Raw genomic sequence first — 18,056 nt, forward strand, 5'->3', positions numbered from 1 at the left:
CCAGTATTATATGAATACCACCTGAAATGTAGGCATTGCACAGTCCTATTTCTCAGTATCTGCAGCTGCAATTCTCTTTATCATTTGTATACTGTGTAGCTTCACTGCAACGCTAGCATTTATTTCCCTTGAAGAGTAATGGCAAAAGGGCAATGGTAGAGGCAGCTGCTACTTTGACTTGCTCCAGTCCTTCAGGCAAACATATTGTATACAAAGACTGTGTCTTTGTATTAAAAGGGTAAAAGTTAGACATTGTTGATGAAGGAGCAGCATACATTTCTGTCAGGATGTGATTTGGTGGTGGTGGTGTTCTCATATGCCTGCATTAGCCTAACCAAGGAATCTCAAAGCATTTTGTTGCTGGCATAGAATGTAACTCGGTGCACTGCTGGAGAGCATGAATATTTAGGATGTTTGATGACTACTCAATCAAGTGGGCAGCTTTGCTCTGGATTATATGTATATTTTTGAGTGTTATTGAAATTCTATTTATCCAGGCACGTGGAAAGTATTGCAAGACACTTGCATCTTGCAGCTGATTTTTTTGTTTTGACAGGAGATGAGTCACCAGCTGGAGGAAGCTTTTCTAATAATGAGGTGCAACTTGTTAATTTTCTAGTCAATGTTGATTCCAGCATTTTGATAATGTAAGTTTACCAATGGAAATACTATGAATTTCAAATGTAAATGTTTAGACACACTTGTTCAAGATGGTGATTGGCTGGCACTTCTAAGTCCATGCTTCCAAGAAAACATAGTCTGCTTCATTTTCCAAAGGATTGTGAATCAAACTAAACATTATACAATCACAAAAGAGCATCCCCACTTATGACCACATGCCATCCATTATGCAAATGAAAGTGGTTACACCAGAACACAACTGAAAGCAAGTCCTGCAGTGAAATCCTGGGGCTGAATTAGTTGGCCTCCAACAACCGAGGCTTGTCTTTGGTATCCTTAATGTTAATTACAGATCACTGCCATGTATCCCAAACAAGTCACATGGGTTCCACAGTGGGGTGGTAAGTAGGATTGAAAGATAGCTTGGTCATAGAAGACAGATGGTAATAGTAGAGGAATGTTTTACTGACTGAGGGCCTTTAATCAGTGACATTACGCAAGGAAAAGTGCTGGGGTCTCTCTGTAATTTGTTAATGAAGTGGAAGAAAATGGAGGTGGTCTGATCAGTACCCCTGGTAACCTGTGGAGTTGTGGATCGTGAGGAAGGTTGTCAAAGGATGCAGCAGGATATAGATCAGCTGTAATTTGGCAAAAATAGCAGTTAGAGATAAATCTAGACAAGTGTAAGATGTTTTACTTTGGAAGATAAAATGTAAGAGGAAAGTCTACAGTAAATGGCAGGAGCCTGAGGAACATTGATGTACTGAGGGATGTTGGGGTGCAAATCCGTAATTCCCTTATAGTGGCAAAACAAGTGGACAGTGGGCTAAAGAAGGCATATGACATGCTCGCTTTTGTCTGTTGGGGGATTGACTGTAAGAGCTGGGATAATATTGTATAAAACTTTGGTTAGGTCACACTTAGAGCATTGCATGCAGTTGTGGTTACACATTACAAGAAAGATATGGAAGTTTTGAAGAGGGTGCAGAAGAAGTCCACCAAGATGTTGCTGTAACTATGCTAGTTATAAGGAGGAGTTAAACGACCTGGATTCTTTTCTCTGGAGTGTTAAGAGCCTGGGGTGTAACCTGGATAGAAGTGTATGAAATTATGAGAGGATAGTTAAGATGGATGGTTTTTATCACAGGGTGGAAATATCATATAGCAGAAGGTATGGCTTTAAGTTAAGTTTAAGAATTTGCAAGGTAGTTTTTTTAAACACACCTAGAATGTGCTGACATGGAAGACAGTAGAAGCAGATAAGATTACAACATTTAAGAGGCATTTAGTCAGACACATGAACAAGCAAGAAACATGGGAAACATAATTTAGCCTCATGGTTGGTGTAGAGATAAGAACATAGGAAATAGGAGCAGGAGTAGGCCATCTGGCTTATTAGCCTGCATCACCATTCAGTAAGATCATGGCTGATCTGGCTGTGTACTCAATTCTGCTTACCTGCCTTTTCTCCATAACCCTTAATTCCCATGCTATGCAAAAATCTATCTGTGCCTCTACTTCTTCCCTGTGCAGAGAATTCCACAGATTCCCTACTCACTGGGAAAAGCAGTTTCTCCTCATCTCCATTATAAATCTATTCCCACTGAATCTTGAAACTATCTATGCCCCCTAGTTCTTGTTGTACTTGCCAGTGGAAGCAACTTTCCTGCCTCTATTTTACCTATCCCTTTCATAATGTTATATGTTTCTATAAGAGCCCCTCTCATTCTTCTGAATTCTAGCGAATATAGCTCAGGCAACTCAATATCTCCTCATAGACTAACCCCTCACTTCTGGAATCAATCTGGTGAACCTCTCTGCACTACTTCCAATGCCAATACTCTTCTCAAGTAAGGAGATAGAAAAGGCAGACAGCATTCCAGGTGTGGCCTCACTAGTACCCTGTACAGTTGCAGTATAACGTTCCTTCTCTTAAATTGAATCCCTCAAGCATCCCAAAGATGTACGGGTTAGAGTTAATAAAGCTGTGGCCGTGTTACGTTGGCACCAGAAGTATGGCAACACTTGTGGGCTGCCCTTAGCACATCCACGGACTGTGTTGGTTGTTGATGCAAAGGCATTGCACTGTATGTTTTGCTGTTTTGATACATATGATAAATAAAGCTAATCTTTAAATCTCTTCTTTCTAACAGCACACTGCAATCTTTCGCCATTTAAATAAAAATCTGATTTTCCATTTTTTTTCTTTCAAAGTGGATGACCTCGTATTTATCAACATTGTACTCTATCTGCCAGACCCTTGCACATTCACTTAAACTATCTATACCACGCTGCAGACTCTTCACATCCTCTCCATCATTTGCATTTCCACTTAGTTTAGTTTCATCATCAAACTAGATATGCTACAATCTTCCAAATCTGTAATGTATATTGTGAACAGTATCAGTTCCAGTACCAACCCCTGTGGCACTCCACTCACCACTGACTGCCAATCAAAGAAACACCCATTTATCTCAAATCTCTGCTTTCTTTTGGTTAATTAATGCTCTATCCATACTCTGATTTCAAACCTCCACTGCCTTGCAGCCATACCCACTCATGGGAAAGGCTTTGGGAGTAAACCCTGAGGACAAATCTGGAACTGGAGTCCCTAAGGCAGTCCGACGTTGCCCTCAACCTCGTTCTGGCAACTCCTGCGACGACACTGGTACCAAGCTGGATCAGCCCTTGCCCTTCCCTTGGACAACATCGGTGTCGTGGAGAGGGGAGACTTGCTGCATGGGCAACTGCCGGTCTTCCATACAACCTTGCCCAGGCCTGCGCCCTGGAGAGGACACTCCAGCGCCGCCAAACCGTGAACAGGCAGACTGAAGCAAGACTTTCCAGGCACAGATCCATGGTCTTGTGAGACTAACAGATGCCACCACATCCATACTAAGAGGAAAAAACCACAACTCCATACACCCTTACTATATTGATGTCTTTTATGTGGCACCTTATCAAATGCCTTCTGAAAATCCAAGTATACAGCATCAACTTGTTTCCCTCTATCCACTGTGCTCATTATATCCTCAAAGGACTCCAGTAAGTTTGTCAAACAGGACATGCCCTTCATGAATATGTGCTGTGTCTGCCTGATGGAACTACTACTATGCAGATGTCTCACTATTTCTTCCTTAATGATGGCTTCAGCATTTTGCTGACTGTAGATGCGAACTGCATATAGTTACCCACCTTCTAAACAGTTTGTGACCTTCACTTTCTTTCTCTCTGCTGAGACCTGTTCAGAATTCAGAGAATTTTGGTAAATTATCATGTATAGTGGACTGAAGAGCATTTTCTTGTGCTGAACTGTCTGATGTTGCTATCTCATCATATTCACCAAATAATTTTAGCCTCCAAAACATACTTCAATCTAAAGTAAAATTCACAAATCCATTAATATATTTAATGGTTGTTTAAAAGCAATTTAATATAGAATGTTGTGACAAATTAGCAAAATTGAAATTATCGTAGTAGCAGGAGTATGCATTACAAATGTTTCAATTATTTAAAGCTGCCTTTTGAAGTCATTGTTAATGGTTTCAGTGGCTTTATGTATTTCATCCAGCAGTTTTTGTAAAAGTCATGGAATCATTATATGGGTTTAAAAGAAACTAATAAACAATTTTAAACTAAAGCTCCATTTATTTTTATTAAAATATATAATCTTTGTGATTTTTTTGTTGCTAATATGATATAGTACTGTGCACAAGTCTTGGGTGTATATATATATATATATATGTGTGTGTGTGTGTGTATATATATATATATATATATGTGTGTGTGTGTGTGTGTGTGTGTGTGTATATATATATATATATATATATATATATATATATGTATGTATAGAGAGAGAGAGAGAGCCTAAGACATTTGCACAGTACTGTATAAAAATCTATTTCTGACATACTACCTGAATTTCACACATAATTTAATCCCATGTTATTTCCCGTTACTGTTAATACAAATTATTTCCTTCTATTGAGCTATTTAATCAGACTACAGAATGGAATGTCACTAAGCAAGATTGTAATTTGTTTTTAAGATCTTAATTACTCATGCATCTTTGCCAATTGATTGCCAAATAATTAATCCATAAATTGATTGTGCCCAATTACTTCAAGATTCAGGATTCAGGATAGTTTAAATATCATTTTCAGTACACAAGTGTAAAGGAGAACAAAATAATTGTTACTCCTTATCAAACACTTTCTGGAAATCCAAGTTTATGGCCAGTGTGCTCATTATATACTCAAATATAAGTAAGGGTGCCATGGTAGCATAGTGGGTAGCATGATGCTATTACAGCTTGGGTTGTCGGAGACTGAAGTTCAATTTCATCTCTAAGAAGTTTGCATGTCCTTCCCATGAGCACATGGGCTTCCTCCCACATTCCAAAGACGTGCCAGTTAGTAGGTTAATTGGTCATTGTAAATTGTCCTGTGATTAGGCTGGGGTTTAATAGGCGAGTAGCAGGGTGGTGCGGCTTGAGGGAAGGATCTGTTCTATACTATGTCTGTAAGTAAATAAATAGGTAGCTTATATACATAGACTGTATGTCCATAAAGTGGCAGTAAGCACAGGAGTCTCTGTACATAAGGTGACTCTGACGGGAAGTAATAGTGCTGCTGGGTGTGGTGGGGGAGCTGTTGATGAGCCTTACTGCTTTGGGAAAGTAAATGTTTCTGAGTCATGTGGTTCAGCTTCTTCCCCTCTGCCATCCGATTCCTAAATGGACATTGAATCTTTGGACACTAGCTTCCTTTTTTTAATATACATTATTTCTGTTTTTGCACATTTTTAAAAATCTATTCAATATATGTAATTGATTTACTTGTTTATTTATTATCTTTTTCTCTCTGCTAGATTATGTATTGCATTGAACTAGTGGTGATAATAAACCTGATTCTGATGTGGGTGTTTCTAGCCTCGTTCCTGATGTGTGTGAGGCACACAGTCCATGAGCAGGGTGGGTGGGATTTTTCATGATATTGCTGGCCTTTTTCTGCCATCTTTCTGTTTATGTCCTTGATGGTGGGTAGGCTAGTGCCAGTGATACATTGGGCAGTTTTGACTACCCGTTGTAGAGCCTGCCTGTTCGTCGCAGTGCAGTTTCTATATCAAACAGTGATGCAGCATGTTAGGATGCTCTCTACTGCGCATCTGTAGAAGGTTGTGAGTATTGATTGATGTGCATAGTCCAGCTGTCTTCAGCCTCCTCAGAAAGTAGAGGCGGTAGTGAGCTTTCATGATTGTGTAGGATTTATTTAGGGACCATGAGAGGTTTTGCAAGATGTGCCGGGATCAATATCCGAGGGAGATTGTTTGCTAGTGCTGTTGGGGAGGCTTTAAGCTAATATGGCAGGGGGATGGGAACCCACACAGAAAAGAGGGAAGTGATGCAGAGACTAAAGCTAGAGTTAGTGAAGAGAAAAAGTAAGAGTAGAGTGCATAAAAGTAAAAAGCAAAAATTGCATAGGTCACTAGATTCTAAAAGGACAATAAGTGCATTTTATCTAAATGCCTGTAGTGTTAGAAACAAGGTTAGTGAACTTGTGACACAGGTCAGTACCAAGGCATATGATTTAGTGGCCATTACAGAAACCTGGTTGCAAGGTGGAGATGACTGGGAATTAGATATCCAAGGGTATCAGGTAATACGGAAAGATAGGCAGGAAGGCAGAGGAGGTGGGGTGGCGCTCTTGATTAGAGATGAGATCAGGACGATTGTGAGAGATGATATAAGATCTACGGAGCAGAATGTTGAGTCCATCTGGGTAGAGATTAAGAATAGTAAAGGAAAAAAAATCACTGGTAGGTGTTGTCTATAGGCCACCTAACAAAAATATTGCAGTGGCAGAGGCGATTAACCAAGAAATTACTGAGGCTTGTAAGAACAGAACAGCAGTTGTCATGGGAGGATTTTCATTTCCACTTAGATTGGGTGAATCAGGTTGGTCAAGGAAGTCTTGAGGAGGACTTCATAGAATGCATCCCTGATGGCTTTCTTGAGCAGCATGTTAGTGAAGCTACAAGGGAAAATGCTATCTTAGATCTAGTCCTGTGCAATGAGACAGGTAAGATTAACGATCTTGTAGTCAGGGATCCTGTGGAAAGAGTGATCACAGTGTGATTGAATTTCACATTCAGATGGAGGATGAAATAGTTAGATCTAAAACTAGTGTACTATGCTTGAACAAGGGAGACTACAACAGGATGAGGGAGGAGTTGGCTAATGTGAATTGGGAGCACAGGCTATTTGGTAGGACAGTTGAGGAACAGTGGAATACTTTCAAAGGGATTTTTCACAGTGCTGAACAAAAGTATATTCCAGTCAAAAGTAAGGACAGTAAGTGTGGGGAGAGCCAGCCTTGGATAACTAAGGAAATAAAAGATAGTATCAAATTAAAAGCACATGTGTACAAAGTCGCAAAGAGTAGTGGGAGACTGAAGGATTGGGAAAACTTTAAAAAGCAACAGAGAACAACTCAGCAAGAAATAAGGAAAGGAAAGAGAGTATGAAAGTAAATTAGCACAAAATATAAAAACATATAGCTAAAGTTTTTATAAATATATAAAGCAGAAGAGAGTGGCTAAAGTCAACGTAGGTCCCTTGGAAGACGAGAAGGGGAAATTGATATTGGGTGATAAGGAAATGGCTGAGGCATTGAATGACTATTTTGTGTTGGTCTTCACGGTGGAGGACACGTCTAATATGCCAAAGAAGGATGTTATGGACGAAATGGGAGGTGAGGACCTCAATAAAATCACTGTCACTAAAGAGATAGTGATGAGCAAACTAGAGGGCCTGAAGGTAGGTAAGTCCCCTGGTCCTGATGGGATGCATCCCAGGGTGCTGAAGGAATTGGCGGAGGTTATAGTAGACACGTTGGTAACCATTTATCAAAACTCTCTGGACTCTGGACAGGTCCCGGCAGATTGAAAGACAGCAAATGTCATGCCACTTTTTAAAAAAGGATGTAGGCAAAAGACAGGCAACTATAGGCCAGTTAGCTTAACGTCTGTAGTCGGGAAAGTGCTTGAAGCTGTCATTAAGGAAGAAATAGCAAAAAGTTTAGAAAGAAGTGGTTCCGTTAGACAGACGCAGCATGGATTCAGAAGGGGCATGTCCTGTTTGACAAACTTACTGGAGTTCTTTGAGGACATAATGAGTGCAGTGGATAGAGGGGAACAGGTGGATGTCGTATACTTGGATTTCCCAGAAGGCATTCAATAAGGTGCCGCACAAGAGACTTATAAATAAGATACGGATGCATGGAGTCGGAGGAAGTGTATTGGCATGGATACTGGACTGGTTAACCGATAGAAGGCAGAGAGCTGGTATAAATGGGTGTTTCTCTTGTTGGCAGTCAGTGTTGAGTGGGGTGCCACAGGGGTCGGTGCTATGCCCACAGCTGTTTGCTATTTACATTGATGATTTGGAAGAGGGGACTGAATGTAGTATAGCAAAATTTGCTGATGACACTAAACTGAGTGGAAAAGCAAATTGTACAGAGGATGTAGAGAGTCTGCAGAGGGATATAGATGGGTCAAGTGAGTGGGCCAAGGTCTGGCAGATGGAATGCAACATTGGTAAATGCGAGATCATCCACTTTGGAAGGAATAATACAAGAGCAGATTATTATTTAAGTGGTGAAAGATTGCAGCATGCTGTTGTGCAGAGGGACTTGGGAGTGCTTGTTCATGAATCGTAAAAAGTTGGCTTGCAGGTACAACAGATTATTAAGAAGGCAAACAGAATGTTGGCCTTCATTGCGAGAGGGATTGAATTCAAAAGCAGGGAGGTCATGCTGCAACTATACAGGGTACTGGTCAGGCCGCACCTGGAGTACTGTGTGCAGTTCAGGACTCCATACTTGAGGAAGGATATACTGGCTTTGGAGGCAGTGCAGAGGAGGTTTACCATGTTGATTCCAGGGATGAAGCGGTTATCCTATGAGGAGAGATTGAGTTGCCTGGGACTATACTCTCTGGAGTTCAGAAGAATGAGAGGGGATCTTATAGAAACATACAAAAGGATAGATAAGATAGAAGTAGGAAAGTTGTTTCCATTGGTAGGTGAGACTAGAACTAAGGGACATTGCCTCAAGATTCAGGGGAGAAGATTTAGGATGGAGATGAGGAGGAACTGTTTTCCCAGAGAGTGGTAAATCTGTGGAATTCTCTGCCCAGGGAAGCAGTTGAGGCTTCCTGACTAAATATATTTAAGAAGCAATTAGATAGGTTTTTACATAGTAAGGGAATTAAGGGTTATGGGGAAAATGCAGGTAGATGGAGCTGAGTTTACGGACAGATCAGCCATGATCTTATTGAATAGTGGGGCAGGCTCGATGGGCTGGATGGCCTACTCCTGCTCCTATTTCTTGTATTTTGTTCTTATGTTATTTGCACTCCCAGGAGTTTGAAACTGCTTACTGTTTCCACAGCTGTGCCACTGATGTAAGGAGGGTGTAAGTAGTGCAAGTTCTCTTTATGGGACAATGGGGAATGACAAGGGCACTCATCAGTAACTAGGGGGTTTAAAATAAAGAGGCTGGCAAGCCACCAGATAGGAATAGATAGACTGGGCAGGAACAAACAAATTGCAACAAAATCATTGGGGAGTAGTGCAGGGTGAAATACGATTGCCAACAACATGAGTTTTTCTGATCATTGTAAGAGTTGAGGTCTGTAAGCAATCATGAGTTTAGTGTGGTGAATGGGGATTATATTCTGATTTTATCAACAATTAAAAGTGAAGGTGATCAGGGCAGTTCTGTTTAAAATGCAAATTAGTCGAGGGAATATCAATACTCCTCTTCCTGCATACACAGTGTTGCAAAGGTTGGACTTGACCTATTGGATTTGGCAGCTCTAGCATTTAGTTGAGTTTCCTAAGCTGTGGAACTTTGAATTCAATTGCTGACAAAAATTTGAGTCAGTAAGTCTTATTTAAGTATTATAATTAACAACCCTGTTCTGTAGAGAGATTTATTTGGTCATCTTAAAATCAGTTACAGTGAAGCTGGTGGTAAGTATATTTGCAGCAGGTTGGCGACATATTTACCAATTTTTTGGGATTTATCTTCACTCTTGTCTGTTATGTTTCCCCATATAATATAGGTAGAATATAATTTCACTCCAATACTGGTTATGAAATTTTTTAAAATGTATATATTTTAAATTTATAATATTCCTATAATTTTAAATACTGGGAAATTATGTCACAAAAGGCTGCTGTGAATTTTTTTTATAAATAATCTCTGATAACTAGTTCCCATCTCCTAACTAGTCATCACATAACTCTGTCTGGTATTCAACTGACGACATCCATGACTAGGATATTTTACCCTAGTATTTAATTTGTGAAAATGGTTTTCATTATTAGAAAAATCAGGTAAAGGAGAACCCTTTCAGTCACTCTGTATTGCTAAGTTGCTTACTATATTTCAAAAGTTGAGAGTAATTTGACTTGATTCTTGATGACAAATGAAAGTTTAACAAAAATACATGGTAGAACCAATTATACGTTGAGAGGTTACAGAGGAAGACAAATTAAAGGTAGTGGTGACTGAGTTTTCAGATGCTTTGGTTCTAAGCTCTCAAACCTTTCCCTAAAATGTAATTTTCTTCATTTTCTTGGAAATTAAACAATACCTTCCATTACCTGAATGAATGGCCCAGTTTTTAATGTAAGCATAGATATAGAACAAAAGAAAACCTCATTTTCTTTCTTTCATGAACTCAGTAACACGGAAACTAACTATTGTTCATTAAAATGTAGTGTGTGGTTAAATACTAAAGATTCGTCATAAAGGCAGTACGAGGGGTGATTTATAAGTTCTTGGCCTAAGTTAGAAGGAGTCAATTTCAGAAAACCTAGCACATTTATTTTTCCTACATTTACACACTTAGTCCAGTGGTCATGGAGCATGTGGATCCCTTCTTTGTAGAGGTCGGTGCCTTTAACCTCCAGAAGTGGTCCACGGCAGGGATGATTGATAAGTTCATGCCCTAAGGTAGAAGGAGATGAGCTATTAACTTCATACTTTCTGCATTTTCATTCAAAGAGTTGAACTGCTTGTGCGTGTAACAAGAGCTGTATAACTCATCTCCTTCTACCTAAGGCCACAAACTTATCAATCACCCCTGCTGTGGACCACCTGGAGGTCCAAGATGCTCTCGTTACATGCATGTGCAATTCAACTCTTTGAGTGATAATGCAGAAAGTTTGAAGTTAATAACTCATCTCCTCCTACCTTAGGCCACAAACTTATCAACCACCCCTGCTGTGGACTACTTCTACAAAGAAGGGATCCGTATGGTCCACAACTGATGGACTAAGTGTGTACATGTAGGAGGGGACTATGTTGAAAAATAAATGTGCGAGGTTTTCTAAAATTGACTCCTTCTACCGTAGGCCACAAAATTATCAATCACCCCTTGTATATATATCAGGCAGTTAAGCCTTCAAATTAATGAATCTGTTGAAACAGAAATTCATATTGCCTTCATTTTAACATAAATTGTGTCTTTTAAATCTGAGAAGAAAATTATGTTGTTATTTCAATTTCCATTCATTATCTCACAGCATAAACCCAAACTTATCCCTTCTTACAAAAATGATTTTAAAAATGAACTATTCACAGCATAGTAGCTATTTTTTGAGATTGCGATTAACAAAAGTACAATTTAATTTTGAAGTTAAATTTAATTTTTGTTTCAGATTCCCCTTCTTCTGTGGTAAACAAACAACTTGGATCCATGTCACTTGATGAGCAAAAGGGTGCGTTCAGCAAGAGATATGTGAATTAACACATATTTCTTCATTAATTCCTTTGTGATTTCATCTGTCTGCAGAATTTTGTCTCATTTTTTATATTGCCATGATGTCTTGGTTTCAGTGTGGCAAGCTGCTGTCACTCTAATCTATTTTATTTGAGTGAGCATTTAATAAATTCCCCTTCCTGCTGTTTTGATTCCTTTATTACCTGCTGTGAGAATAACTGAATACCTTCAATATTACTAGGTTTGTAAATTAGATTTAAATTTCAAAATTCTCTTTAAAAGTTAAAAAAAATTCTAACAAAGTATGTATTATTAATTTTGCATCTATTTTGAGTAATGTTTCTTGTAAGATAACCCAAGTACAGTAAACTAATCTAATATTAGCTTCCTTATGGGCCTTAACTGTGTACTCTAATGTATTTTTGCCACTCACACTCAATATTTAGAGGACAAAATTCACGAAAAAGCAGTTTTCCACTTCTCTTTCTTTAATAGAAACAATCATTTCCCATCCCAGAACAAGAGTAGAATTAAAAAAGTAAAATTACTTTTTGGCAGGCACTGTTTTATTTTTAATATATTTTACAATACTTAAATTGGTTTATTTGCAAAAGAGAACAATTATTATGCATTTATACATTACAACATCTTTAATTCAAAAATAACTTCCAGTGCACCTCATGGAAGGATGATGTGACAAAGATGTTCCTAATAAAATTAGGAGAATCAATCTTTTAAGCACTGCTTTTTAAAGGACCTAAAAGTAGCAGAGACAGAATTTAAGAACCTGATCTCTGAAGCTAGCAGTCACTAAAGTGGAGTTTAGAAGTTTGAGACTATGTAGAATGGCTCAAGTTAGAAGGTTGCAGAATTTTCAAGGATTTGTAGAGCTCGAGAAGGGAAGCAGTAGGGAAATGACATTGAATTCGTGATACCGATATTAAATTAGAGATATTATGGTACAGAGAGTTAATTTACTGTATGTCAGAGAATAATAGCAGCAAAATGCAGGAAAATTGGTGGTGTGAAACATGGAAAGATGGCAACCATGAGAGCTTTGAGGTTGCAAAAATATATTTTAAAAAATGCCGAAAAAGCAACAAGTTAATAAAAATTCCTTCCATCTCACCATCATCTCCTCTCCCTTCTCACAGCAAGATCTAAAAATTGACTCATTCCCCTTTTCAGTCTTTTTTTTCTTTTTTCCCCCGCTTCAAATTTCTGTGGTAAGAGGTAGTTTTAAGATAACTTAGAAAAGAATTACAATTTTTTTCCATGTAGTGTGGTTCTATGATCTTCATGGAACATGTACAATGATTTATGTGGCTTCCTGAGTTGTAATGTTCAGTGATTCCATGCTGTTGGTTAGGGTGAAAATGGTGTTGGAAATTAGATTATGTATGAACATGATTTAGCTTCCAGAGAAAATGCAGTCATGACAGAAGTCCCAATCTCTATAATCAATGGAAAAGAGCTCCTGGCCATGCACATTTTTGATATTTCTTTTAAATTTTAATTTTTAACGATTAAAATATTTCATCCACGTTCTAACCACATGCACAGTTTATTATTTTGCTGCTTCCCAAGAGGCATAGGAACAAAATAAATTACTACATTTTACTGAATAGTATACATTAAACTCTGAAATTTAGTTTTGTATTTGGACACCTGATCTCAGCTACAGGGAATTCATTGGATTGTGTAGAATAATCATGCGTTTCATTACAAATTTTGGAGAAAATCTGCATTTTCTTTTGGAGAGATTCACTTCAATAACCCAGTTTGAAATATAGCAAATATATTTGAGAGTTTTTTTCAGTAATTCACCAGATATGGATGTCACTAACAAGACTGGCACTTATTGCCCATCCCTGATTGAAATGAGTTGCTTACTAGCCATTTTAGAGGGCAGTTAAGAGTCAACCACACAGCTGTGTGTCTGGAGAGATATATAGGCCAGACCAGGTAAGCGATGTTAGTGAACCAGATAAACTTTTATAACCAGTTTGGTCATTTCACAGTTACCATTATTGAAATTTGCTTGTTATTCAACATGAATTTGATAAATTGAATTGAAATTCCCCAGCACTGTGGTGGAATTTAAACTTGTGCGTAGATTGATAGTTTAGGACTCTGGATTACGAGTTCTATAGTTTCATGTATTGAAATGGTAAGGCCAGTTAATGTAGTTTGACACTTGTTAAGTACGGTGATGATGTCATCAGTCTGGGACACAACAACACGTGATGTGAGGGCAACATGGAAGTGAGAATGAGAAATAAAGATGTGTTCAGAGAATGAAATGTTGAGACATGATAAATGCATGATCTAGTTTAAGTTGCAAATACACAATAGTGGCGACAGGGATACAGACTTTGAAAGTAAGTTTCATGTTAGTTGATGAGATTGGAGAAATCCTGGATCCAAAACTTCCAATGTGTTATGGAGCCAGCTATGCTAGGTCCAAGATGGACACGGTGGCTAACTAATTTGAACTTCATGCTGACAGTAAGGAACTGATAGTGAACGATAACACAACAAATAATACAAAATAAAGAAGGAGAGCACTACTTTTGCACCTTGCAGGACCAGATGTGCAGGATGTATTCTCAACACTACCAAACACGTGACAAGTCACAGACTACACAGCAGTGGTGGATGCTCTGAATGCTTACTTTGTTCCCCAGGTCAGCACTATGTTTGTCCAGCAGCATTTTCATCAGCTTGCCCAAAAACAAGGTGAGGCGCTTCAACAATCCTCTACTTGCCTTTGGCAGGCAGCAAAAGACTGTAATTTTCTAATTGACACAGACAACCAAATCAGTGATACCATAGTGGGAAAATGTAACTCAGTCTATGTGTGGAGAAAACGACTGGAGAATATGCAGGGTCTAACGCTTGCCTGCACACTGGAAATAGCGGCACAATGTGAAAAAGAGGAAAGTTAATGAGACAGAGTCATCCGAAAAAAAAATTGTGTGGGGGGCATAAATCTGTGCATTTTAGTAGATTCAGGAGCAGAAGTAATATACTGGATGAAAATGTGTGGGGGGAAAAAACTTAAGTCAGAGAAGATAATGTGCCATTCCTATATTTCTATACAGAAGAGAAAACTACCCATATTTGTCTAGCACATCATTGGAAGTCGAGGGGTGTTTGAATGTGAAAATGAGTATTGGACACAAAACAGACCAGGCAGAGTTCATCATGATAAAAGGCAATAATGAACCACTCCTAGGTAGGGAAACAGCTACAAAATTGGGTGTGTTAAAGATTGGAGAAAATATGTCAGTAGTGACAGACACTAAGGAAACACTTAAGCTGCAGTATCCAAAAGTGTTTGAAGGTGTAGGAAAGCTGAACACTAAGCAGATCAGTCTGTACATTGATCCAAAGGTAAAGCCTGTGGCCCAGCCACTCTCACGCATACCTTATAACTTAAGGGAGACTACTGAGAAGAAGATTGAACAGCAAATGAAACTGGACATTATTGAGAAAGTTGAAGGCCCAACTTCTTGGGTTAACTCCTTGGAGTAATTTTACTGAAACTCGACAAGGCATCAGAATGTGCCTACACATGAGAAGGGGAAATGAAGCAATTGTGAGGGAGAGATTTCCCATTCCAACTGTAAATGAGATGCTATAATGTATGAGTGGTGCTGCAGTGTTTAACAAATTAGACTTAAAATGGGGCTATCACCAGCTGGAACTAACTGCAGAATCTCGAGAGATAACCACATTTGCTGTGCATAATGGGGTGTATAGGTACAACAGACTGATAATTGGTGAGTCATCAGCCAGTGAGCAGTACCAACATGAGACAGCAAATGCTTCAGCTAGAATTGAAGGAGTTGAGAACATCTCAGATGATGTGCCTAACCAAAAACTGCATGATGGAAGACTGCATGCTGTCTTAAAATGACTCGTATAGTGTGGACTGACACTGAACCCGGAGAAATATCTGGTCATCGTGGACAGACTAGCTTTCATGGAATTCTCTTGTCACAGGTCTCCCAGGTCAGTTGGCTACAGCAGCAGATTCATACCACAGTTTGCAACTTTGTCAGAACCACTGAGACAATTGACCAGGGAGGACATTCAGTTCATTTGGAGAAGATCAGAAAGAAGCATTCAGAGCCCTAAAAGAGGAGCTAACAAGAGCAGATATATTGGCCTATTTTGATAAAGTTGTGCCAACTAAAGTACATGTAATAGCAAATGCCAGCCCAGTCAGACTGGGGACAGTATTCACACAAAACAAAATGAAGAAATGGTACCTGTCTGCTATGTCAGCTATAGTCTCACAGACTGTGAATGAAAATACTCCCAGAGTGAGAAGCATTAGCACTAGTATGGGCCTGTGAAAGACTTCAACCTTATTTGTGTAGGAGAAAATTTGACCTGATCACAGATCACAAACCTTTGCAGATAACTTGCAGCCCAAGATCTAAACTATGTGCACACGTAGAGCAGTGGGTCTTGAGATTGCAACCATATGACTACAGAGTTGTACACATGCCAGAAAAACAGAATATTGCAGACCCACTGTTGAGGCCACTGGGAGAGACTGCTCAAAAAGAGAGACACAAGCATGATTCAGAGAAATATGTCAGCTTCATAGCTATGAGTGCTACGCCTAAAGCCCTGCCAATACGAGAGGTGGAGAGAGCCTTTGCGACAGATCCAGGACTATATGAGGTGCATAAAGCCATCGTGAATAGACATTTTGAGAACTGTAAAGCATATGCACCCATCGCAAGTGAGTTGTGTGTATCTGTACGCAGAACAAAAAGGAAAGTACAAGCTGTATGCAGATGACCACAGAGGAGCACAGGAGTCCACTGTAAAAGTTGGGGACACTGTGCTTATCCAGCAAGAAAAAGTGGACAAATTCACCACACCTTTCAACACAACACCACACAGGGTAGTGAGGAAATAGGAAATCAAGTAGTAGTTGAATCTCCAACTGGAATGCAGTATGCAAGGAACACCACACATGTTCAACACGAGAGACTTTTGACAAACAGGAGGAAATTAAAGGATTTGACAATGAGATACAGGGACAGGAGGACAAGATGATGGACTGTTGCGGGCAAGCTCAGATTCACAGTGAGCAAAAACCATTACTAGACATTGAAAGCAGAGAAAAACTGGCAGAGAGACCTCAAAGGGTTAGAAAGCAATCTCTGAAGTTTAACGATTTTGTATTGAAGTAGGACTTAAAAGTTGTGAGTTTTGAAACAATGAAAACTATTGTAAGTTGAAAATGAAGTTTCAGTTTCAGAGTTATCATTAAGTTGAAACAGAAAATGTTTTGCTTATAGTCATGCATATCAGAGAATATGTGATGAATTGAAATGGTTAAATCTGTGAGTTGAATGTGTTCTAAAACATTGAAGTTCATTTCTCAGGAAAGGAGGGATGTCATGTATTGAAATGGTAAGGTCCATTAATGTAGTTTGACATTTGTCAAGTACTGTGATGATGTCATTAGTCTGGGACAGAACAACACATGATGTGAGGGCAGCATAGAAGCGAGATTGAGAAGAACATGAAGCGTCGAGTTATCATATATGCACTTAGAAATTAAGTACTAAGATAGGTTGCAAATACACAACATATAGCATAACAGCAATGCAATTATACTTCTTAGGAACAAAAGAATTAAGAAACATGCACAAAATAAACCTGGATTCACAATTTTGAGTCAGTACTTAAATATTTTCATCTTAGTGTACTTAAGATTCTTTAGTCCTTATCAGTGTTTTCAACTATGCAACTGAGGGAGAATCATTTTTTTCTGCTTTAATTCCAAAGCTGCTTTGCAGTGCTTTTTTTTGTTAATCTTTTAATTTGATTATAGACTAATTTGTTGATTTTTTTTGTAATTATATCATTAACAAATAAACCTGTATTTTTGTAATTTTAAAATTGTTAAATGTAACAGTTGGAACATCAAGAAATTGTTGATTGCACTATGATAACTGCTATTTGGTCAGTTGTAATTCCCCACTATGTAAGGCATTCTTATGTGATTTTTTAATTTTTTCAGGCAGCAGTACAGATAGTTCCAGCATCAGAACACCAGGTGCTGAACCAGTTCTAAGTTTACATTATAGTACAGAGGGAACGACTGCGAGCACAATCAAGCTAGATTTTACTGATGAATGGTAAATATAATATGGCAAAATGCATGTTGATTTTTTAAAAGTGTGGACAATACTTGACTTTGGAATCCCTTTTGATCAGAGTTAATTAACATTTGAAATGGCAGATTAAAACATATCATTAAACCACTGCATTTCTGTATTACGGTGCCTTGTAGAAGTGTTCAGCCCCCAACACTTTATTCATATAAATGAGTATTACAACCAGAGGTTTTGATCAATTTAACAGAGAATTTTTATTTGTGAACCACGTGCTCATTTTTTCACAGTAGAGCCCCAAAAACAGGGAAAATTGAAAGCATGAAAAACTTAAAAATTTAAAAGCTGAGATGTCAGTAGTTCAAAAATATTTCATGCCCTTTGCTCAGTACTGATTGAACCACCTTTCGCAGCTAGTACAATCAGTAGTCTTTTTGGATAAGTCTCTATTAGCTTTGCACAACAGATAAAGCAAGATTTGCCTATTCCTCCATGCAA

General features: G+C 38.6%; 1 protein-coding gene across 7 annotated transcripts in view; it reads left to right on the forward strand.

Annotated features, from left to right (window-relative positions):
* Positions 1-18,056, forward strand: part of dcaf6 (ddb1 and cul4 associated factor 6) — a 175,882-nt gene that overhangs the window by 73,989 nt on the left and 83,837 nt on the right. For 5 of the 7 annotated variants that reach the window (XM_072260404.1, XM_072260406.1, XM_072260408.1 and 2 more), the window contains 2 exons: positions 11,351-11,410; positions 17,465-17,582. In XM_072260404.1, the coding sequence (XP_072116505.1) occupies positions 11,351-11,410; positions 17,465-17,582 (178 nt within the window). The remainder of the gene's footprint in view (positions 1-11,350; positions 11,411-17,464; positions 17,583-18,056) is intronic. The other 2 variants (XM_072260405.1, XM_072260410.1) reach the window with 1 other exon arrangement.

The sequence above is a fragment of the Mobula birostris genome, chromosome 6 (genome assembly GCF_030028105.1).
Source record: "Mobula birostris isolate sMobBir1 chromosome 6, sMobBir1.hap1, whole genome shotgun sequence".
In the NCBI taxonomy this organism is placed as follows: Eukaryota; Metazoa; Chordata; class Chondrichthyes; order Myliobatiformes; family Myliobatidae; genus Mobula; species Mobula birostris.